Here is a 24826-nt window from a genome sequence, read left to right on the forward strand (position 1 = left end):
AACCCCTGTGCTAAATGATGAACTAGCACTGGGCTGAGCCCTCAAGGGTTAACACATTGTTGTTAATGTAGCCCAGGCCTGCACAACTCGTAAAGCGGCGAGGGCCACATTCCTCCAAAGAAAACAGCTGAGGGCCGAAACCTCCCGGCCCTGCAGAAACACCCCGTCCCAGGGCCGCCCAGCCCTACGGAAACAAACCCTCCTTCCCCAGCGCCGCCCCACCAAAACAGCTATGGGCCAAAAAGGAAGGTTGGGGGTGAGGAGGTGATACTTTATTTTAAATCAACCAGGGGCCCCCAGCTGAAGAGGTGGCTGGGAGCCCTCAGGGGCAAATTAAAGGGCCCGGGGCTCCGGCGGCTGGGGGAACCCGGCAGGGCCGGCTCTAGGTTTTTTGCTGCCCCAAGCAAAAAAAAATTTTGGCTGCCCCCCATCCCAGCCCTGGGCTCCCCCCTGTACCCCTCTGCTGCCCCAGTCCTGGGCTCTCCCCCCACCCACAGCCCCTGCCACCCCAGCGCTGGGCTTCCCCCTTTCCTCCCCACCAGTGCCCTCCCTCCACCCTGCTGCTGCCCCAGCCCTGGGCTCCCCCCCACCAGTGCCTCCCCCACACCTCCTGCCGCCCCAGCCCTGGGTCACTGGTAACTCGCTCCCAGAGCGGGTCATTCAGCAGGAATTTTGGATGTGCACAAAACACAGACAGGATTGGTTCCCATATGGTTACAGAGCTGCAGTAAAGTGGAACAATTTTCAGCTTGTGTGATAGGAGAATATCTGGATGCATATTATAAGACTGTCCTCCATAAATGAGGAAAAGTTGAGGTGCCTTTATTATTCTTTTGTTCCACTCTTTCTTTCTGTGGGGAATTTGCCAATGCAGTATCACGGTCTTCCTTTTAAACAAATAAAAAAAAAGGCCATGGCTGTTGAAAATAGCAATTTCAGTCTAATAAGCATTTCTTGCTCAATTTTATTCTACTTTTTCTACAGCAAGTTACAGTGGATCAGTATATTTGATTTGGGAGAAATGAAGTAACAGCTGCCCAAACTGAGCTTGAGCACTCCTGAATTTTGAGGTGTTCAAATCTGGAAGGCAGGTGCTGAGGGTGGAGGGGGGCTGTGGGCTCTGCGGGGGAGCATGGCAGCAACGTGTCTGGAGCTGCTGGAGCCAGACACGCTGGTCTGAGTGGCACGATAAGGGGGCTGGGGGTTGGAGAAGGGGTAGGGGGTTCCGGGGGGCAGTCAAGGGACAGGGAGCAGGGGGGTTGGATGGGGCGGAGGTTCGGGGGGGCAGTCAGGGGACAGGGAGCAGTTGGATAGGCATGGGAATCTCAGGGGTTCATCAGGGGACAGGTAAGGGGTGAGGTCCTGAGGGGAAGTCGGGGGAATCTCAGGAGGGAGCAGTTGGGGTCAAGGAGAAGGGAGGCTTAGATAGGGGCTGGGATCCCAAGGGGCAGTTAGGAGCAGGGGTGGCTCCAGGCCCCAGCATGCCAAGCGTGTGCTTGGGGCGGCATGCCGCGGGGGGTGCTCTGCCGGTTGCCGGGAGGGCGGCAGGCGGCTCCGGTGGACCTCCTGCAGATGTGCCTGCGGAGGGTCCTCTGGTCCACCGGAGCCGCTGGACCAGCGGACCCCCCACAGGCACGTCTGCAGGAGGTCCACCGGAGCCGCAGGATCGGCGACCGGCAGAGTGCCCCCCGTGGCGTGCCGCCGTGCTTGGGGCGGTGAAATTGCTAGAGCCGCCCCTGGTTAAGAGCAGGGGTCTCGGGAAGGGGCAATCGAGGGACAAGGAGCAGCGGCATTTAGATAGGGGGTGGGGTCCTGGGAGAGGGGTATCAGGGGACAAGGACCAGCGGTGTTAGATGGGGGTGGGGGTCCTGGGGGGCAGTTAGGGCAGGGGTCCGTGGAGGAGGCAATCAGCGGCCGCGGCCAGGGATTCAAAGGGCTCTGGCCTGCCTGCAGCCGCGGGGAGCCCAGAGCCCTTTAAATCCCAGCCGCGGCCGGGAGTCAGAGGGCTCCGCGGGCCGCATGTTGTGCAGGCCTGATGTAGCCTCTCACTCTACAAAGCAGCAGGAATGGAGGGGAGAGGAGATGACAGACACACCCTGTGTGTGGGAGACAGAGAGATACACACAGCCCCTTTAAGTACGCTGACCCACTCTTAAGTGCATTGTCTTTTTAAGTGGAACAGGAACTTGAGAGAGCAGCTGCTGCTCCAGGCTCTCTCTCTCTCTCCCTGTCCCCACCCTGCTCTATATGGAGAAGAAGGGGTAAGTGGGGTGTAGGAGCGGGGGAAGGGGGACACCCTGACATTAGCCCTCCCTTTCTCTCCCCCCAACAGCAAGCAGGAGGCTCGGGGAGCAGCTGCAAGGCAGAGGGCAAGAGCAGTGGGGGGAGGGATAGCTGCAATCGCTAGCCTGCTGACAGCTGCTGCACAGGGAATTTAGGGGAGCTGATGGGGGGGCTGCCGGTCCACCCTGGTTCCAAGCCCCCACCAGCTAGCTGCAAGGGGCTGCTCTTCCTGCAAGCAGTGGGCAAAGCAGGCGGCTGCCAGACAACTTTGGAAGGGAGCATTGCACAACTTTAAATGAGCATGTTCCCTAATTGATCAGCAACATAACAACGTTAACTGGGATGACTTTTAAGTGAGGAATTACTGTAACATAGAATATCAGGGTTGGAAGGGACCTCAGGAGGTCATCTAGTCCAAACCCCTGCTCAAAGCAGGACCAATCCCCAGACAGATTTTTGTCCCAGATCCCTCAACGATTGAACTCACAACCCTGGGTTTAGCAGGCCAATGCTCAAACCACTGAGCTATCCCTCCTCCCCTATATTTTGCTAAATTTATGAACCATGATTAGCAACCTCTCAGGGTAACTTCATTTTGATGTGGAGAGAAGCTCATTTTAATTATTTATTGGGCACCAGGGTCACAACAAATTCAAGCTTCTGTACCATGACAACCTGCAACTCAGAATTGCAAATACAATGCAATTAGATACAAATGCCAAGACAACTAGGCCTCTAGATACAGGGATAAGTCAGGAGATTGGTACAAAATCTGAGACACTTATAGCAACTCCACAGCTATCTGTGTTCATCAATCAATCCGCATGCTGGAAAAGATGAGGTAGAGAAGAGATTCATTAATATTAGCAGTAGACTGACCATTTACTTTCCCATTAAAACTCAATACCTTGATTTCCTCATCAAACCGTCTCATTATACCCCAGCGGCAAAAGAAGGATGATTGAACGTCGGCCACAGTTCGACTAACTAATGTACAGTGGTAACAGAGATATTTATGTTCTTTCCAGGAAGATTAATAATATCTGCTGTTTCCTTTCCAACTGTAGTTGGAGAAACTTTCTACCAAATACATAAATCAAACATGAGACTTATGGTGTATTTTAAAGGCTCTCAATATTAGAGTGATTTTAAATTACTCAGATTCTGCAGATACCAGTAATAAAACTAGAGAACTCGTCTTAATATATTCCATTCCTTACTTTTTAATTTATTATAAAAATATAAAATTCAATAAATTTTTTGAGGCGGAAGGGAAGGAAAGTATTCATTTTACTACAGCCCTCATTCATTGCTCAATCTGTGCACTAGAATCCTTGGCTGTAGTTCACAAGAGATGAATCTGAGACACCTGACAAGTGCCGGGATTTTCAGAAATGGATGAGCACCCACCACCATCTCAACACTGGCCCCACAAGGTGTCAAGACAAGCAACCGCAAAATCACCAATCACCTTGGAAAAGGTAGGTCCCGCTAATAACCGTCCCACCCCCTGTCCTGGCAAACTCAAAACATGCAAAGTAAGATCCCAATCTTGCAAGCCAAAGGGACTTTGCAAGGGGATGAAAGGACTTTGTGTGTTAGCAGGGGCCTTCATTTACACCCTTATGTTGAGCACGTTCTTTACCAGGGGCTGATTAAAGGGAAACAACTGGAGAGCTGAAATGCAAACGAAATCAAGTACAGCAACACACACTGGCCACCCCTCTTTCACTCGCCACATGTGTGCGGTGGCAGGGCCATCCAGTACACCTTTCTGGAACACTTGTTCCCCACTGACATTCCCTAGCCCTTGCTGGCTTGATGCTGACTCCACTACAAACCATTCGGAAAGCCGGTAGAGAAGTATTCCTGCGCCAGATGTTCCCCACGGCTTGGCTAGGAGGCGGCATTCAGCACATAGTTACAGTCTTAACTCTGCGCTTATTTTAGCGCTGCAGCTCATCTCTGGCAGCTTGACCCGGCCCAGTGTAGGCATCAATGGCGGCGCAGACATGCGCAACGTAAAAAGTGGCGTGTGGTGCAGGGAGCACAGAGGACACTAGCTCAAGTCCCGGTAGCAGTGACGCTGCGGCGGCATGGGGCTGTACAAGTCTGCCTGGAACCCTGGCTAATTCCACACAGGGCTTGTCCCCACCCAAGCCCAGGCTGCTGCAGCTTCCCTGCTCCAGCACCTGAGCTAGCGAGATGAAAGCTAGCTCGGGTCGGTCTCCACAAGCTGCAAAGCATCCTGGTGATTGCCGTGTAGACAACCTCCCTAAGAAGGCAGCAACAGCTGCTGTGCAGGCACCAAGTGACTCTGGCCTCCTAGCAGCAGTGAGACCTACAAGGGGAATGTCTCATTAGCCTACTTCTCCTCATTACACTTTGCCTTGCACTTATGGAATTAGAAGCCCAAGTCTACGCTCTCCCATACACGCTCACTACACCCAGAACCATTTTTACCATGTTTTATTCTTTCCACTAGGCATTTGGTGGTCAAACAGCATCTCATCAACATCTTCTCCTCCGGCTCTTCCCTCTTTGCCTTGTGCTTATATATCCATAAACCCATGTAAGCCCCACACGTTCCCTCTCCTCTCGCACGTTGCTCCCCTCTACCTTTTTTTTTTTTTTTTTTTTTTTTTTTAAATAAGCACAGCAGGAGCTTATGACTTACTATTGCTCAGTGGAGGTTGTCCCAGCACCTTTCTGGGACACTGTGCTTTGCAAAGACACAAAAAAAAGAGGTGAAACTTCATCAGGATTGCTAAACTCCTAACAGATGCCAACTGAGAAGTAGCTCAGAAGTAATTTTTCAATTGCTTAAAACTTTCTGAGTTTAAATATTTTTTTTGGCCCATCCCACATCCGGAGAAGGGCTGGTCCTGCAACGAGGACTATGCACGTTCAAAGTTTGGCGGGTGATTTTCCCTGGATATTTTTGAGTTACTGTTGAGCTTTAAAAAAAAATAAAAATATAGAAGACTATGGATTATTTCTGCCCTCTTCACTTTCCAAAAAACAACCAAAGAATTGCCCACAATTTCTTTGGAAATCCAAAGAAAGTTTCAGTCCCAGAGGCAAACTTTTACCAGTATATGAAAACAGGGGTTATGATGTAAATCCTGATTTAATCAGAACACTTGCTATTATGTATAATGCATCTATACACATACATTTCCCACTGCAACAAAAATGGATTAAAATGTTTTTTTTTAATATATGATATGTAATATGAGAAAACTGTGAGGGGTAGTCAATTTCTACATCTTATAACTTGGGTGGGTTACAAAGATTTAGGACTGCAAGCCTTCCAGATAAAACTACTTTAAAAAACAAACAAACCCTAAGACGTACCTCCTCGTTGCACAAGTAATGTGACTTCGCTTCCTTTAGGACATTCAATCAGCATATCCACGACTTGGTTGTGAGTGAGGTTTTGCACATTCTTCTTATTCACTTCAACGATAAGATCCCCTTCTTTTAGGCCTCGGCACCTGGGGCTGTCTACAATTTGTTTCACTCTTTGGCCCCCACCACCAGGACTGTCTGCTATAGTAAAACCAAAGCCCATGGGCCCTTTCACTATATGTACAGTTATGAGTTCAGGCTGTGTTGCTATAGAAGAAGCCAAAGAGACAGTATCGTTGGGGTAACCATGGGATCCATTTGAAGAGACTTCAGCTGGACTACTTGGCCGTTGCTCCTTCAAGCCATTTACTTTCCCCGTTTTACTACTGTGGCTTGCTGGAGAATCATAATTTTCCTGCCCGTTCACAATGATCGGTTCTTTATCTAGAATTGCCACAGACGTCACCAGGCTTGTGTTGGGGTCATCGGGGTCAAAGGGCAGAGGGTAACCTCGACACAGTTCAAGGTCCACACTGGCACCGATGGGAATGGACTGGAAGATTTTTACAACTTGAGCATGTGTATGTCCCAGTACACAGGTATCATTCACGCTGACTATAACATCTCCTATGGATGAAACAAAAAACAACAACCAACAAAAATAACAACATAAACTGTCAATTCATTGCTTTAATACCCCAATCTCTTTTCAGAACATTAACAATGGACTCTTCTCAGCACTGAACAATGGGTACCACTCTGCTTCCATGCTGATAGACTTGTACCGGCATAAACATCTGCACAGATACTTTATCTAAACACTCCTGCCTCTCAGCAAAGGACAAGAGTATCTGTGCTGAGGTGAGCAATAGCAATCTGTATCCAAAAGAGTCACTGAATAATTTTTTACATACAAAAGTGTTTTGGAAAGGAAAATAGAACTTGGCTTATTAAAAAAAAATCAAGCAAAATGACAATATATGGCCCATTTAACAGTTTTTGCAAAGCTCAGCTCTTGCTATTACACACACTAATACACTTGACATGTGACAGAAACACGGAGATCACATGAAGAATAAAAACAGAATGATTGCAGCTAGAGACTGCATAAATATGGTGCAATAGCGTCTCAGACTTAATCAGTACTTAGGCGTGGGATAGTTAAGTTATGATCTGTTTTACACTGTAGTTGCAAGGCAGGGCCGTTTAAAGCAGTGATGCTCAACCAGTGGCTCCAGAGACATGGGTCACATCACTACTGTCTCTTCCTGCTCTGCTGAGTCAGAGCGAAAAACCCACCCCCACTGCTTCCTGTAGCGCGTGGCACAAGCAATGCACTAATGTCACTACTGAAAAAACAGACACGGCTCAGGATGCCTCCAGACATGAAGAGCAGCAGGAGGGAGTGGGCAGTACAGCCCCTTCCCCACTTCTTGCTAGTAGCTAGGAAGAAGGGGCGAGATGAAAAGGAATCACAGAGAGGTGCAAAATAAGCCACACAATACCCTAGAGGTGTTTTCCTCCTTAGGAGCTGTCAATGCATCCCAAAGTGCCTATGGCCACGCAGCGTCAGGTGGCAATCTGGGACTGCACTAGCAACTGAAGCGGTTGCTCATTTCCCCAAGGTTTAGCATCAATGGCTTAGCAGTCAGAGCAGACCACTGGACACGACGGCTCTTGAGATCTGATATCGGCACTGCCAATAACTTGCTACGTGACCTTCAGAAAGGTCCCTCAGCTGGTCTGTGTTCCAGTTTCTCCACTTACAAAATGGGGACAATACCACTTATCGATTTCAGAGCGTTATGATGAGTCTTAAAACTCTTTGAGAGCCTCAGATAGCAGCCGCTATTAAGCGCAAAGTGGGGTGTTTTTTCATTTTTGTCCCCAGAGCGTCATTACCTGTCTCCATTTTGCCATCCAGGGCAGCAGGGCCATCAAGCACCAAACTCTTGATTTGGAGAAATTCATCTGGTTCGTCCCCTCCGACCACAGTGAAGCCGAACCCCCTGCTGCTTTTCCTCAGCTTGGTGTGGATGAACTTCCCTTTCAACTCTGAAGGGTTTCGCGTGAAAAATGGTTTTCCTGTTTAGGAAGTTTTGAAAGTCCATAAATATGCTAGAAAAATATTCTATCCCTTTTTCCTTCCCCGGCCCATGCTAGCAATTTAATGGACAGATACACTTGTGTGTATGCGCAGAAGAGAATGGGTCAGATCTGCAATTTTACTCCAGTTTACTAGCTTCTTACGCCACTCCATTGACTTCACTGGGACCACTCATGGAGTCGAGTGCTACATGTGAGTAATGATATCAGAATCTGGCCCTCTGCTTATTATTGTGAGTGTCCATCTCAAGGCAGAATATATATTTTAATTTAAAAAACAGATGCAGTAACGTGCATAGGCTACCGATGGTGAGAGATGGAACACAGACAATCTGGATATATTTACTAGCTCTTTCTCCTGAGACAGTTTAGAAAGCACAAAAACACGTGTAATGGCAAATGTCATCTCTTTAAAAAACAATGGATGAAATGAGAGCTCATGAAAGCGAGGCACTTGCAACACTCGCCTCAGGGAGCAGGTTCTGTGCTAAGTGGACATTCATGGCTCTGCCAGTGCTTTTCAAACCTGACTTGCAACACCTCCGCTATCTCAGTGTTGGTAATCTCTTGAGCAGTTCTAGAGACTGCACAAACGACTGCCAGGGAAGGCTGCTGCGGGAATTTCTGGCCGAATGGAAAGCTAAACAAGTTTTTGACCAAATTACTCTGTCCATAAAGCCCCTGACTCCCTCATCCCCACTCTGGTCTTTCATCCCCAACTGCACCAAAAGTAGAGCAAGCTTTGTGAAGGGATCTCGCTTCCTTGAGTATAATCCCCCATCCTGCAGCCTCCTCTACATATTAACTGCAATGTTCTTCAGATGCTGCCCTGCTCAACCAAAGCACTGTCTTTGACTCATGCTCCTCTCCACACTCTGCCTGACGTGCATGAAACAGTATCGACAGTGGTGCGTGGGAACCACAAAAGGAATCACAGGGCCAGACTGGCTGTGCCGGAGGGGCGTTACCCATGCTCCCTGGGAGCATGCTATGGAATGAAGAGAGTTTTAAAAGTTTAATAAATAAATAAAACGTCCTATGGAGGTAGGGTCCATGTAAAAGACACTGCATGGGTTCTGAAAAGTAGTCACATTGCCTGCTCTGCTGCCAGGAGATCAAACATCTCCGCACTTGTGACTGTTTTTTACCCAGGTCCCTAGAGGGAAAAAGCTGTACCACTGAGACCCCTGGTGACAACTCTAGGATTGACAGGACTCGATGGGCATTAGAATCAGAACGCCGGCGTGCATTCAAGAACTCACCCCCAAGTTTCTGCTCCAAAAGGCAGATCTCTAGGGTGCTATTTGCTTTGCGAGATGTGACCCCCGCAGTGTTTCGGGTGTGCAAAAGGTGTTCTCCTCCAGAAAATGTTAGCAGGATGTGAGGTAATGACTCGCCTCACAGCCTCTTTGAAACACAAGAACATGATTCTTGTGTATACTAACACATCGTGCTAATAGCAGCATTTTTATGCTATCTCTTGGTTGCAATGGGAGGTGAGGGGGGTCCATTTTTTTTAACTCTCAATGAACGTTATAACTGGATGCCGAAAGACAAAGCTACACACCAAGTTGCCGGATGGCAGCTGCTGCTCTTCCGGGCTTTGTGCAACACTCCCAGACAGCAGAGCCTGAAATGAAAGAGGGGGCAACTCAGCTGATCTCTCCCAAAGAAAGTGAGCAAGTGTGAGAGTGAAATCAATGCCGCGAGTGAGAGAGGAGGCAAGTGCAAGCGAGGGCACACGCTGTGAGGAAGTGTGCTGGTGAACATCTGTCCAAGCGACTGGGAGACTAGAGCTTTCACGTAAGGTCACCAGAGCAGGAGGGGCTGATCAGCTGAGTAAAGGTCCCTAAAGTAACCCTAAACCTTTAGGTTTAAAGTAAATTTAAGAGGATAAGAGCTAAAAACCGACTATGTACAGAGTCAAGGCACAGCATTCACCTCCCACGTGGGGCACGAGAGGTGAAGTCTGTATTTATATATATATATATATATATATATATATATATATATTTTTTTTTTATTTTAAAACAATAGGTTTTGGCCACTTTATGCCACTCCAGGTGTGTAGAGGGCGTGTAAAGGCACTGCCGCGGGCCAGGGGAGAACTTCCACTGGAGTAGGAGAATGGCAGGGCTACTGGATATCGCCCTACGTTGCTCCCCACCACCGCCCCCGGAACAGAAGGAAATGGGAGATTCTGGGCTATCCCAGACTGCAGCACGGTGCATAGGGATCCAGAGTAAGGCTGCCTGCACCTGGTGCATTCCCCGCCACATGGCACGACCCGTGAGGAGCAGTACAGAATCCATCCCAATGGATGGACAGCTCTTTCCTCTTTTCACTTGAACCCATTCTACCCGTTCCAGGACGGCATATTTTTGCTTTGACAAATACACCCTATTTACTCTTAAAAAAATATCATGACAAAAATACAGTTCTCATGATAGATTCAAGATTCTCTTCTTGCTCGTTGCTTATAATATAAGCTGCAGAGCACAGAAACAATGGCTCCAAATTGCCTGTTTATTTTCTCCCCACATTTAAATAAGTTTGAAGCTAACGTTTTAATTAAAAATCTGCCATGGAGCATTAATTACTGAAACAATTATATTGACAGACTGACGCAGTCATTGGAAAGATTGCTATCGACTTCTGAAATGGGCAGGGATGGTGTCCCTACCCTCTGTTTGCCAGAAGCTGGGAATGGGCGACAGGGGATGGATCACTTGATGATTCCCTGTTCGGTTCATTCCCTCTGGGGCACCTGGCCTTGGCCACTGTTGGCAGACAGGATACTGGGCTAGATGGATCTTGGTCTGACCCAGTACGGCCGTTCTTATGAAGGAGCCTGGTTGGCTCAACTACATTCCACATGATCCGTTCCCCTGCATTACAATATGCAGCAGCTTGGACAGCCTTTGCTTTGTTCTTAAGGCATAAGGGAGAGATGTGACGATGATGGTTCTAGTGGGTGGTACGGTCGCCCTTGTCCAACATGATTTGCCCTCCTGTGGTTCTGCTGGATCCCTTGTTCCTCCTGGATGGGCAGGGAGCTTCAGATAACGATGATTCCCAACTCCCACTGACCAAGAAGCTGCACCAGACCTCACCTCCGCCCTCCAATGGCTTTCCCTCTGCCAGTCTGGGCGACTGCATTATATTCTAATTGCCCTCAGGTTGCATCGTCTTTGCAGCATGGCTCACCCTGTTCTGCAGGGACGAGTACCTAACACCTGCAGCACACTGCACTACCTATTTATTCGAGTCAGAGAATGATTTACGGTGCTAGCGACAAACCTGCAAGGCTTGAGCTCAAGTTATTGCAGAGACCAGCTCTCTCTTTACACACAATTAAGGCTGCTAGGGGACTCCAGCTGTTGATACTTGGACTTAGTTAATCCATGGCTGGCTGTGTAAGGGGAAGGCTCTCATCTGGGGATCTTGCCTTGCGCTCTAGCAAGTTTCAGATCACGCTGCAGCCCTTCTATGCAGTCTTTTATGTTGCTCCGAGCATTTATCTTCCTGTCTGGTGGGATGGTTCTGCCAAGCCACTTTTCCAGGAGTGGCGGGACATACACAGAATGCTGCGCGAGCATTGAAATGGCATCAGTAAATAAGGTCCTGACCCTACAAACACTTTTGCACTTGCTTCCCTTTAAGCACAGCAGCATTTCTCTTCATTTTAAACAGAAGCACGTGCATGAGGATTTGCAGAATTGGAGCGGATGCTTGTGTGTTTTATGGAGCGCACTTTGCTTCAGTTGCAATAGGCATTATGACAGTTGCCTACACAGGAAAAATTTGTAGAGGCTCTAGGAACGCATTGAATTTTAGCTCATGGAGTTTCCACTTAATCATCCCAGCGGTGGGATATGATTTTTCCTTCCAAGCCCTCAGTTACTGAGATATCTAGAGTGTCAGTACCCCTGCCCCGCTCTCTGACTAGCACAGCTCCCTCATCAGCCACGTTACAATGGTCTCCCCAAAACGTTTCTGGCATGGAAAGCCTCACAACACAGAAGTAAAAGGAAACACTGAACGAGTCACCTCTCTGCCGGGACCCTCTCCTGGCAAGTCTAAACGTGAGACACTCAAGTGGCTATTTGTGCAGGAACGTGAGCAAGCCTCACAGAGCTAATGAGCACTTCAGAAATAGTGTGCTCTGAAACTGTGGCAAACACAGTAGGCATTGTTTTGGCATCAGAAAGTATTGACCAGCTCTAGGAGGACAATGGTGTCAAACAATTTTAATTCGCATAACTCTCTCAGCCTACTTGCTCATGTTTAGCGATTGACAGGGGTAACAATTATACACTAGCTTTGGCCGCAGTAATATCCAACCACACACTCCTACCCCATTTATGGCCTGATCATATTATAACAGAAAATACTGTTAGCCTGCATTATTATAAGAACCACACTTTATCCTTGGTAGATTTGTTTCCTGTCCATACAGGCAAGAAAATAACAACAGCCAAACGTGTTCTAACACAGTTCAACCACACAGTATTGCAAGAAGGGGCTGAGTTCTATAGGCATTTGCACACACCCATTATATCCTACTTTAAACAATTTGCTTTTAATCTGTTAAGATTCTAATTCATATTTTCAGTATCTTTTGAAAGACCTGAAATGCGCGCGAGAGAGATTTTCAGAAATCCGCTCTCTAAGAGGCACCCCTATTCCCACTTTCATTTTTGTCCTCTTCTGTGTAAGACCCACAGTTCTCAAAGTCTAGAGAAATTCAGGAAATTGGTGCTTTGTGTCCTCACTCCACTACTATTGAAGGTCCTGTTTCTGAAGACATGTGGTGGCAAAATTAGTTTCATTATAATGGAAAAACCTTATTGGATGTTACCTTGTACTGGTGCTTCTCGAACTGGTTCTTGGGTGTTTGGAGCATGGTTTGGAACAGCCGGTGGACCAAGAGATGGATGCTCTTCTGTCCATTCTAGAGATAGAAAAAATACAAAACATAACTATAATGGAACAAAATCACCCACCTGGGTAGGACTAAACCTTCTAGAAAAGCGAGGAGGACTGGAGGAGGAAGAGAGGACTGAAAAGTGGAGGAGGCCATGTTGGCTACGTGGATTAGCACTGTGAGTTCTGAGGGATGTAGCCAATCAAAGTGTCATGCAGAAACTCCATAGCATACCTGCATTCTAAATGGCTGAGACTATTTCATTTCAGTGCTATTGCTGCATTACGTGATTTTTAATAATCCAAAAATGTGTCAGAATATTGAAATAACGGACTGATGTGTAACATGTTTGCAGCGCCCAAGAATTTACTCTTAGCATAAATGTAAAAAGGAGTTTAATTCATACTTAATACTACTCTCTAGTCTTTCTTTAAGTTTTACTAGTACCAGGCCAAATATCAAAATGACCTCTTGAAAAAAAAAATCATAGTTCAGATTCACAAGTCGATTTTTATAATTCCTGGGGAGCAAGCAAGCTTGCTTTGTAACCGATCAATCTTTCAGAATTAAGTTAAAAGTAGTTAAAAAATTCTCCCCATTTCAGAGATTCAAAGCCATTAAGTGCTAATATATTTGATCATTTCTCCTTTGCCTCATGCTATTCAGTCTTCTAGTAAGAGTGCAAACTACATGCCCCTTTATATCTCATTGTGTGTATAATCCACCCCTTAAAATCACAGGGATCACAATGTAAGTATTTTAATGAAGGACAAATATGTCCATGCGGGGTTGTAAACTCAAGGGAGCGCATATTCTGTTAACAAATCTCTCAAGCATAATGCTCTCCACGGGTGCCAACCTTCTGGTTGTTGTTGCTGCTGCTCAAGCTGTTTTTTCCGTTTTGCTTCCAGAACTGGATTCTCATATTGTGTCTTCCTGTTAATGTGGCTGGAGAAGAAAGAGAGCAATAAATTAGGAAACATTTTGTGTGGCAAACAAAAATGACAGCCAGACTTGAAATTCCCGAGACAAAGGGGGCAAAAAAAGCGAACAGCCAGGCATATGGCGAAACACTCACCAACTTGTGCCAAATGCTCATTTAGGAAAACAAGCACAACTTATCTGCTGTGACATCTTGAGCAGGAATGGCTAATTCTCTCAACTACAATAAGAAGCAGTTTAACTGTGAAAATGAGATTAAGGCAGAAAGGATGCCCTGTCTGACTACATGTTAAAAGACAGACCTACATCGTCCCTGCTTTAATCAGATTCCCAGAGGTGCAGTCATTCCCCGGCTCAGGGAAGTTTAAAAAAAAAATCTGGTAACATCTGTCAGCTATCTAATCAATGCACAATATTAATATGGTGGGTGAAAAATACTTGCAAAGCTTTGCACAGCAGATCTGGGCAGCAAGACAGATTGAATGAAGGGGAATGTGTGACCTTGGCACAAGAAGTATTTTGAATTAGCAACCATTAAATAATCTGGTTTGAAACCAACATAAATCAATCCAAGTCTGCTACAAAATAAGCTTACTTACCTGTAAATGTGTGTAGAAACTCCTAATGTCTATGCATCATGCATTGCACCAGATGGATAGAGTTAACCCTTTTGTGAAACCCATGAAAAAAATGACAGCGCCACAAAATTGCTAAAGAACTGCTAATCTGTTGAAGCCATTAAAGTTCTGCTGGAATTTACATGACCTGTGAATTAGACAGCTTCTTAAAGGAGTCATAGATTCAGTAGAAAAAGTATTAACCAGTGTGTTGAACACAATATTCAGGCGTGTTGAACTCCCTCCCTCTCTCACACACACAGCTGTATCTGAGACATCTTTATTGCACTCCTGAACTTGAGATACCTCGTCTATGCAATTTAGCAGAGTCACAGAACTGCTTTAACTTCCTCTACAATATGTGAGGGACATTCTACAAGTCAGAGGGCATTGTGTTCCACCACAGGCCAGGAACACACCCATGCCTATCACCCGCTATATCAGACGTAACACCTACACATTCAGACTAGAAACAAGGGGCAGATGTTTAAAAGGGAGGGTACTCAATCATTGGAACAACTTAAGTGGGGATGTGATAGAGTCTCTATCACTTGAAGTCTTTCAATCAAGACTGGATGGATACCTTTTTCAAAGATCTGTTCTAGCTCAGACAGAAGGGCTTGATACAAAAATTAATCCGTGTGATTTTCTGCCCTGTGTTTTACAGGAGATCAGACCAGGTGATCCCAGTCTTCCTTTCGGGCCTTAAAAATCTATGCTCAGGGTGAAGGGGACCAACTATTCCAGTTTTATGGTAGGTTATAATTTCCCTATACTAGGGCAATTCTCAGCTGCCCTCTGCTTTGATGGCACAAGGTGAGCCTAGCAAGATGTGTTGACTGCGAACAGTCATTAGGAATTTTATGAAAATGATAACAGAACTGTGAAAAAGACCAATCCAGCACTGAGCTACGATGTGCTGCACTGACTGTAGGCAATCAATCGCATTGCAAACCTCAATAAGTTCTATTTCAAAAGAGGCTGGCATGGTATGGACTCAATATTTCAGGTTTATTCTGAATCACAGGCCCAGCTGAAATCGCCTGCAGAGCTGCACTCTGCTGGATCATCAGTTGTTTTAATACTTGGAGAACTGATGACAAAGGTAGAAAAAAGCATGGTGATTTTTAACGCGTCTGACCAGCATGAAAACATTAGCCAATTGTGGAGACATATCACCAGGGATAGTCTTCACTTGATTGGTTCTACTGAGAAACTGCTAGGTAAAGCACTAGCAAAATACACCTATTGGAAGAGAATACAAAATAGTGAAAATCTGTATCAGAAACTTCAGTACATTGATATACTGATTCAGGTGCAATTTTCACACAAGTCATAGGGATGATTTCAGTTACTCTTTACACAATGGCATCTCTTTGCATAAAACCTACTGAGATGAATATCTTAAAAAACCTAATGCGCGGAGACAAAACACGTATATCCAATTTCTCTAATGCTTATCTGTGAATTTCAAGCATCAGTTGCTTTAAGCACCTAGTCAGTGTTAATTGTATTTGGTTAAAATTCAACTACAGTCCAGTACAAAAGTTTACCATTAAGAATGTGTGTTTTGCTGTCTGGAAGTCCTTTCCACAGTTACCTTCAAAACAGCTGTTTGCAAATAACTGCAGAACATTCACTACAGAGTTCCACTCAGAATTGTCTTCATTGGGTTCACAAAAAGGATACTTTTTTTTGTTAAATAAGCCTGATGCTAGACTGTTGATTTAATGAATCTAATAATCATATGAAAACAAATTCATGAATTCTATAAGAGACTGTCAATTTAATTATCAGAGGGGTAGCCGTGTTAGTCTGGTTCTGTAGAAGCAGCAAAGAATCCTGTGGCACCTTATAGACTAACAGACGTTTTGCAGCATGAGCTTTCGTGGGTGAATACCCACTTCTTCAGATGCAAAAGAGTATTCACCCACGAAAGCTCATGCTGCAAAACGTCTGTTAGTCTATAAGGTGCCACAGGATTCTTTGCTGCTTGTCAATTTAATGTATCAGTGGAAGGCTGAGAAGAATTTAATGGTTTCCAAAAAATGGTATCAGTTAAGTTTTTCATGAAATGAAAAACATGCAGTGTAACAGAACATAAGTGTGTTTGTGTAAGAGAGATAAATCTATTTTGTACCTGTAATAGTAGATGATAGATATTAAATAAAATGGTCTTTTATATCACACTGTTGTTACAGTCCTATTTAATCTCACACTAAGGAGTGGCCCGAAATTAATGGGCATGCATATGCAAAGTGGCATTGGAAATGCTGGAAAGAGACCTCTTGGCATGACATTTAATAGATGAAAAATACCCCCGATATCTCTGGCAAATAAATGTCAGGCCTTAATTATACAGTTTGCTAAACTTTGTTTCCCAAGGCACAGATGGTGGGGTCAAAAATGAGCCAAAGCAGATAGAATCTTTATTCCATGTCTATTCTGAAGGCTATCCTAAGCCATCCTAACAGACAGGAGTGTACACATAATTAAAAATTCATTTTATAGGGTCAGTGATGAAACAAAACTGGGTTCTCCGATTTCCCAAGGGAGCGATCTGCCATCTAGATAAAGAGGAAGCTGTTCAAATTCTGGAGAGAGTTATATTAAACCCATAATTCTTTACAATACAATACAGGAACCTTTATGGTTACTATTTGATTACACAAGCACTGTCATTTTTCATTTCTTGTTGGGTTTTTTTTAATTGACATGGTAATCTGCTTTACGAGAGCATATTTAGATCACACTGCTTTACTAAGGAAATTGCTAAATTAATCACATACCCATTCTAGCTTTGAATAAATGGATCTCAGCTAAAAAGAATTCTGTCTTTGCCAAGAATGGGTCTCAGGCATCTAGAGATCAGTACTCTTCCTTGCCTTTACTTCTAGCTATGCATTCATTAAGGAATTCAGGCCACTGAACGTTAAGACTCTGAGGTTTCCCAATGCTCCAATCCCAGTAGGCCTCTTCCCTATATAACACCACTTGCAGTAATACAGCTGAACAAGCCCTTTCAGCGTATCCCTACACTTGGAGCTGGGGTGTGTGATTTCCAGCTCGAGGAGACATATTTGTGTAAAACCGGTAGTAGCGTAAGCTGCAGGGGCATCGGCAGCGGATTGGGCTCGGTGCCTGAGTACATACCCATGAGGTCTGGATGCATTTGTACTCAGAATGGCTAGCCCATGCAACCACTGACTGCTGCCCATGCTACTGCAGCCGGGTTGCTATTTTCAGTGCACTAGCTTGATGAGAGCTAAAAGAAGTGTATCTCCTCAAGCCGGGAAGCACACCCCCGGCTCCATGTGCAGAACAGTTCATTAATGAACTTCGATCTGGTACCGTTTCAAAGAGGACTAAATCAAAGTTCAATAACCAACTGTTAATACGCGTCAGCAGGGTAAAATGGACTGTTAATCTGCAGCAGGGTAGCGTGCGGTGGATAGCTTGCCACAAACTAAACGCTCATGTTGGCAAGCCCTAAGCGTACAGCACTCCTGTTTAGGTCACATCCTGTAATGCAGAACCACGGCCAGCCACCAGGGGGTGCAGAAGAGCAACGTATGATGTGCCTTCCTTCCTGAGACCAAGAATATTAACTCTTCACTTCCAGCATCTGGAGAAATACGAGTCTTTCGGTTGCCTGTGCATTCTGATAGTACTGCGAGCTACAAACAAAGCAATCAGGGTGGGTGACTGTCTTACGTCACGCGTGACTAGCATTCTTAGCTTATTCATAATGCTTTTTTGCTGGTGGTGGTGGTGGAGGCAAATACCACTACCCCCAGCTGTGAGCCATTCAGTTCCAATGAATGATACAAAGATACAGCAAATTCAGATGGAAAAAGTTCTTATCTATTTGACACTGAAAACAGAAACGTCAAGCAACACTTACTCTACATAGTAGACTCCATATACAGGATCTTCAATCTTTTCCCAACCAGCAGGCAATTCTAGGGGTGGGAGAAAAGGTATATGAATGCCTTAAAGATATAGTTTTCAGACAGGCATCGCCATTTCACTTGGCTTACAGAATTTCACATCAGCTCATATTCCCACTTACAGAATAACTATCAGGAAAGAGAATCATCACAGCAATCATTTCCGTATTAGTACAGTGTCTAATGAGCACAAATATTACTGTTGCCTTACCAGGAGCAGGGTTAACAAACCTGTGGAAAGCAGTCACCTCTGCTCATTGGCTATAGTTTTAGCAGGTCAATTTTTTGTTGCATTTTATTATTTAGATTCCTAGGTTAAATGAACAATCATGCATTCTTTGTTTAAGAGTCTCTAGGAGGTGCCTCTCTCTAGTTGTTTTGCTTTGGGAAAAGTACACTTTTCTGATTCCTCTGCTAAGTATTTGCAGTAACCGTGCTTAAATACATTTCAGCATTTACCATGATTTCTACGTTAGCACCCAAATGTCCCCCTCAGGACCAGCGGCCCATTATGCTAGATACTATGCAAACACAAATGTACTTCACTGTAGAACACTTGATATAAAAGCATTTAATGCCATAATCACATGTAACATCATTTTTTTTCTTTTTTTAATTAGAACAATTACTAAAAACAGGTCTGAAGATGAAATTAGCATTTGGAACTCTATCCCCACTTTGTGCCTGCAGATTTTCTAGACTGGAGGCATATGGTACCTCTTTAACCACAACCAGTGAACATCTTAACCTGACGATAGGACAAGCAGCAATGGGCTTAAACTGCAGCAAGGGAGGTTTAGGTTGGACATTAGGAAAAACTTCCTGTCAGGGTGGTTAAGCACTGGAATAAATTGCCTAGGGAGGTTGTGGAATCTCCATCGTTGTCTAACCTGCTCTTAAAAACCTCCAAACACCCATCACGGATGGTCTAGATAATACTTATTCCTGCCATAAATGCAGGGAACTGGACTAGATGGCCTCTCGAGGTCCCTTTCATTCCTATGATTCTATGATCACTTCAGCATAGTAGTGAGGGTTATTTGAACTGTATGCATTACTCAAGGGCCTGATCCTACTCCCACTGAATCAGACAAAGCTCCCAATGGCTTTAGGTCCTGAGGAACTACAAGGGCCGGCCCACAACATTTTGGCACCCGAGGCGGGGAGCTCAAATGACGCCCCCATCCCCCTCGCTTGGGCTGAAACTTTGAAAGGTCTCAATTCTGCCTTCTTCCAGCACAGCACTCCACCATCTCTGTGCATCTAGAGCAGAGAGAATACATATGCACCAGCAACAGACACAATTTTCTACACTCTAGGTCCTAGTGGCGCCCCACCACAGTCGGGCACCTGAGGTGGCCACCTCAGTTCGCCTCATGGTAAGGCCAGCCCTGGGTACTACACAAGTTACTTTAAAGAAAGAACCGTCACCATATAATAAGCATGCATATGAAGACTATTAAAATACCCCAATGAGAAAGAATTCCTCATAAAAGCAGCACTTATTGCCAAGTTGACAAGACCAATGGGAAATCTGTGTTTATTCATTATGGAATGCAAAGATTTATTTTTATTAATGGTATCAGTTGCGTAGCCAATACAATCAAGCAGTGGCCCATTAATCAGAATAATGTAACTGTACTGTTCAGTATTTACTGACATCAGCTACACTGCCATAAAGGCACAAATAATTTCAGACTGAAAATGAAGAGAAGCCATACAAACACATATGGGGTAATTACTCAGAGTTTATGTTTGCATTCAGAATTGGCTGAACATCAGAAGAAATTAATTTTGTGGGTTTTGCTCCACAAGTCTCTTGTTTGCAAATAAAAGCCATGTTTTCCCCCTATTCTTTATTTTTACACTTATCAGGTTTAAGCATCTTTGGATTCCTTGAGACATAAGCAACCAAATGCAAGCCAGTGCTAACTTTTGGGTATGAAACCACTTTGCAAAAGAGATCTGCTCAGAAGATTGCATGCCTACCAAATGAATGGGTTTGAAATTGACATTCCTCTACAAATCACAAAAGTAATGTCAATATTAAAATGGAAGCGCAAAACTAAAGGCCAAATCCTGGAAGTCTTTACTCAGTTGAAACTCCCACCGATTTGAATGATGGAAAGACTGAGATTTAGTCAAAAAGTTTCAAACAATTAAAGATCTAACACAGAGAAGAATCAAAAGAGTCAAAAGTATTGGCTGACATTTCATTCTTAATTTATTCCATTGTGGAAGCAGACGGCTGTGGAGGCCAGGTTGGAATGAGAGATGGAAGTAGAGCACCAAAACAAGAGTTAAAGTTGGAGAGTGATGTTTGTTGGCTATGCTTTTTGTGTCACAACCTTAAATAATGTTTATTTTATTTTCAAATCTCATGCTATTGTTTTTGGCCAGTGTCATTGCCTTATCTTTATTTAAAATGTTTTTAGTATTAACATTTCATTTTTATTTTCTTTAAAAGAAAAGAACATTTATGGAAGGTCACAAAACAAGGACCTTGGAATTACTCCACTGACATTCCAGGCTATTAGATAAATACTTCTTTAAGCAGTTTTAAATTTAACAAAACACATTTCTACATGTGTTGAAAACCAACAAGATAAGAACTGATGCTTTGGAGCCATAAGTAGTCTATTATGTAGATCCACATCCAGGAATCTAATAAAAAGTCTTTTGAAATGCTCTAAAGCAAGAAGTTACTCTGCATTAGCAGCACCCACTTTGCAAAGTCCAATATCTGGGTTGTTTTAAATGCTCCCCCCCGCCCCCATCTTCAAGATGAGTCAGAGAAATTAGATCATAGAATATAGCTTCGACCCAGGAAAGGAATCCCCATTCTTGCAGTCCCATATGGTTCTATGAGGGCACACTCGTGGGACCCCCATGGAGGATTATCATCTAATATTAATTCAGAACAAGAGCAACAACCTATTCATTTGGCTTTAAGTGCCCAACTTATATTTTTAAGCATGGTGTCAAAACCCGTTCCTAGCTGAGAGCCTGTTGGTCACTGTTCCAACCTACAAGAGTGATAAATCCCTGAAAATCAGGAAAACCACCAGCCCAGATTGAGTTTCCTTGCCCCTCTGCACCCATATAAGACTCTAGCCCTGAGACCTTTTGCTGGAGCATTCCATCCTTTATGAGTCATAGCTCATAAATGCCAATGGACCTACACTAGAAAACTAAGTCCTGAAATTCACCAGAGCTTGACTGATCATAGCCATTTTGGAGGTTGGGCTCAGAGATTTTTTACCAGCCTGCAATTTATTCTGCAGTCTCTGATATTGCTACTACTGGTTGAGCTGCACAGAAGTGAATTACGGGTCTCAGTGTTCCTAGTGTAGACAAGACTAGTAGGAGTTGCCCACGTGTAACAGTGTTAAATCTTTCCCTAAGTGTTTAATTTCTATCCTAAAATAGCACTGTTCTGTTAAAACAGAGGTCATCTATATTACTACCTTTTAAATCAGTTTCTTTAGAAAATATAAGAGAAATACAAAATATTGTGAAAGTTTCAAGTTGATTTCTATTTAATTTTCTCACATTTAGAAAACAAATGTTAAACTTTAGTTAAACTAGGTGCGTTAATCTCTGGCACAAACTAATTTATACTAACCACTGGCGTTCCTATTGTACTGGAGATTTTGTTGATATGTTTTGACAATACTTCACTGACTTTGCTGGCACTGACTGAACCACTGCAAATGTTAAACTTCTTTCTTGACATACAAATGCTTGTAAACCCCTGTAGTATTTATATGGACCCTGATTTTACAAACACTTGTCTATACTACTGTGAGGAGTCCCACGGATATCAATTAAACTACTCATGTTAGTAAAGTTAAGCACATGTGTGAGTTGGTGCAGGATCAGGGCCATGGTTATCAACCAATGGTCTTCCCTGAATCTACCGCCTCTGTCCATCCTTCCCTTAAATTTAGTCTCTGTGCTGAAGGGTAATAGAAGGAGTAAACATTTAAGTTTAGTTGTTACCCATAATCTTGTTATTTTATACTATTATTACTTCATCTCTACTGTTTTTGAGACATTTTAATTAAAAATACATTTTGGTTCAGCTGTCTTCATGCACTTATTCTTGATGTTATTTTAGTCTGTGAAAGATTACCAGCCATCGCAATGGAAACCTTAGCACTGTGGGTTGTGCCAACACCTGCTACAGGAATTGATAAATTATTCCTTTATGTAATCTCTTTCCAAGTGTTGCACTAAAAGGAGTTAGGTTCTAAACATTATTCCAGCCGCACTAACCACAAGAGCAGCTTCTTGCATAGGATTTTAAAAAGCAGTCAATATTTATTGATGGCTTCTGGCATATCAATCACACAGAAGTGGGACGCAGTCTACACTTCCAAGTAATTACGGAAACCAGAGATTAATTCCACTGTAATATAATCGGCTACCATACAAAGCTATAAATTTCTTTAAAGCAATGAACGACCTAAGGAAAATACAGTCACATATAACATACTCATCCTTTTCACCTCTCGAAATGGACTAGAATGTGGAGCAGAAATAACGGTCTAATAGTTCTTTGCACTAGAATTACAGACTGAACTAACTAATGCTAAATGAGATCAGATATTATGATTGCATTCTTCAAAAACACGTAGAAACTATCACTAGACTGCACCATCTAAAATCAATTTATTCTTGATTTATAACATCAACTCCTGGGGCAAAATTTCTGCTGTTTCATTGACAAATTCAGCAAAAACATTCTGTGGGATATTTTTAGCCAGTTTTCCAAATTTCACTTAGCTTCTCTAATCTGGAAAACTGGGTACTAATCCTGAAAAAAGTCTTATATATGTGCTTACCCTTCACATAACTTGGAAGTCAATGGACCTACTCACTGGGTGAAATCCGGGCCCCACTGAAGTCGATGGCAAAACTCCATTGACTTCATAAGGGTGAAAATTAAAACCTAATGGGCATAAGGGTAAACATGTTCTCAAGCCTTTGCAAGACTGAGGCCTTACTTTGTTTCTCTTCTTTGGGATCCAATACCATAAGAACTATGCCTTAAGATTCCACATCATGGGGGAAAAAAATCTATTTTCAGTGCCAAAAATCCCAATACATTTTGTTATTGAATTAGGCCTTGCTGAAATTAAAAACTTGAAAGATGCAAAATGACACAAAGGAGAGGTCAAGCAATGAGAGGCTAAAAATGATACAGTCAGTCATACAGCAAAATGAGAGATGGATGATTTACCTAGTTCACTGTCCAGTTCCTCCGTGTGTACCCCTTCTTCTCCAAGGGAAGAGCAGTAAATGAGACAGAAAAAATTAAAAGAAAATTTCAGATACCAGCACCAAGCAAGATATTGCTATAGTAAACAGAAGAACCAACACCAATTTTGCACAGCCCAAACTCTCAGTCTATCACATCTCAGTGATCAGATCTTGATGTGGGTCATGAAAGAATAGGTTCTTGCACTGTTAAAATAATTATGGATCAGCTACTTTCATGCCAACATTTGATTAGACTGAGTGATAAACAAATCTGCATGATCATCATTTTTCTGGCAAAACACTCCTCTCAGATGCATATGGCTATATATTTATCAGGAGACCAAAGCTGAGTGCAGATCTGAGGAGGAACTCTTTGCCCTTAAACAGGATGTCACTTAGAACCCAGTTCAGTGAGGTATTTAAACAAACATCTAAATGGAATACATAGGTAGCTCTACTGACTTAATTGGGACTACCTTATGCACTTAAGTTAAGCATGTGCTTAAGTGCCTTGCTCAGATGGGGCCTAAGGCTCCAATCCTGCAAAACAGATGCACAGTACAGATCCTGACACCCAGATGGAGCTGCATTAGCTTCGAAGAGACCTCATTTTCATCAGTTAACAATGACAGATGATTACGGTATCGCTTAGCTTATGAATAATACTGCAGTCAGAAAATGAAAGGTGATGACACAACTAGAATGCAGATGGTAAAACAAGCTGGGACATAACAGAAAAGTATTCGCTATGTTAATAAATGACACACATAAGGGATACAATACCATTAAATTGCTGTTGATAACTATGACACTGAAGAAATACTTTATGTGCTCTAATTTACCCATGAACTGTTTGTATTATAGTAGGCCAGAATAATTGGTTAGACATTTGTGTGTAAAATGCTAATAAGCATTTTCTTCATATGATAAACAATAGAAAACTTTCAGGGATCTGTACCCTGTGAATACAACACAGCTAAAATTCAAAACAAGTTTGAAAAGATGTAGAACACTCAAACTATTTACTTTTTCTACTGTACACATGATGTGACCAAGCCTGAAAACAGACATGCAACTTTACTCCTGAGAGTGGCCCCAGAGCCTTCAGGGGAGCTACTCACATGAGTAATCTTTTGTCCACACTGGCTGGATCAGACTGTCATTTGGGATTTGCAATGTTATTTTACCTTTTCTTCACACCTAGGAGCTTTTATTGAACTATAAAGAAAGACTAGAACAGTGAAGTAGAAGTGCGCAGTGCACTAAATGCACCTGGGACAGAATGAGTTTTACTACGTGCTGTTAGAAAAATAATAATTCATTAGCAAATAGAGGCAGAAACGATAAAATGAGCTGAAAGGAAGGAGCTGCTGAACAAAGACACA

At 43.7% G+C, this 24826-nt stretch overlaps 1 protein-coding gene across 36 annotated transcripts in view; it reads right to left on the bottom strand.

The window, feature by feature from the left end:
- Window positions 1–24826, bottom strand: part of MAGI1 (membrane associated guanylate kinase, WW and PDZ domain containing 1) — a 495477-nt gene that overhangs the window by 61726 nt on the left and 408925 nt on the right. For 14 of the 36 annotated variants that reach the window (XM_045023723.1, XM_045023726.1, XM_045023725.1 and 11 more), the window contains 7 exons: window positions 23422–23460; window positions 18131–18188; window positions 13527–13615; window positions 12602–12694; window positions 9308–9370; window positions 7537–7719; window positions 5641–6261 (listed from right to left, as the gene is read on the bottom strand). In XM_045023723.1, the coding sequence (XP_044879658.1) occupies window positions 5641–6261; window positions 7537–7719; window positions 9308–9370; window positions 12602–12694; window positions 13527–13615; window positions 18131–18188; window positions 23422–23460 (1146 nt within the window). The remainder of the gene's footprint in view (window positions 1–5640; window positions 6262–7536; window positions 7720–9307; window positions 9371–12601; window positions 12695–13526; window positions 13616–18130; window positions 18189–23421; window positions 23461–24826) is intronic. The other 22 variants (XM_045023736.1, XM_045023745.1, XM_045023744.1 and 19 more) reach the window with 5 other exon arrangements.

This window comes from Mauremys mutica, chromosome 7, assembly GCF_020497125.1.
Source record: "Mauremys mutica isolate MM-2020 ecotype Southern chromosome 7, ASM2049712v1, whole genome shotgun sequence".
Lineage (NCBI taxonomy): Eukaryota > Metazoa > Chordata > Testudines > Geoemydidae > Mauremys > Mauremys mutica.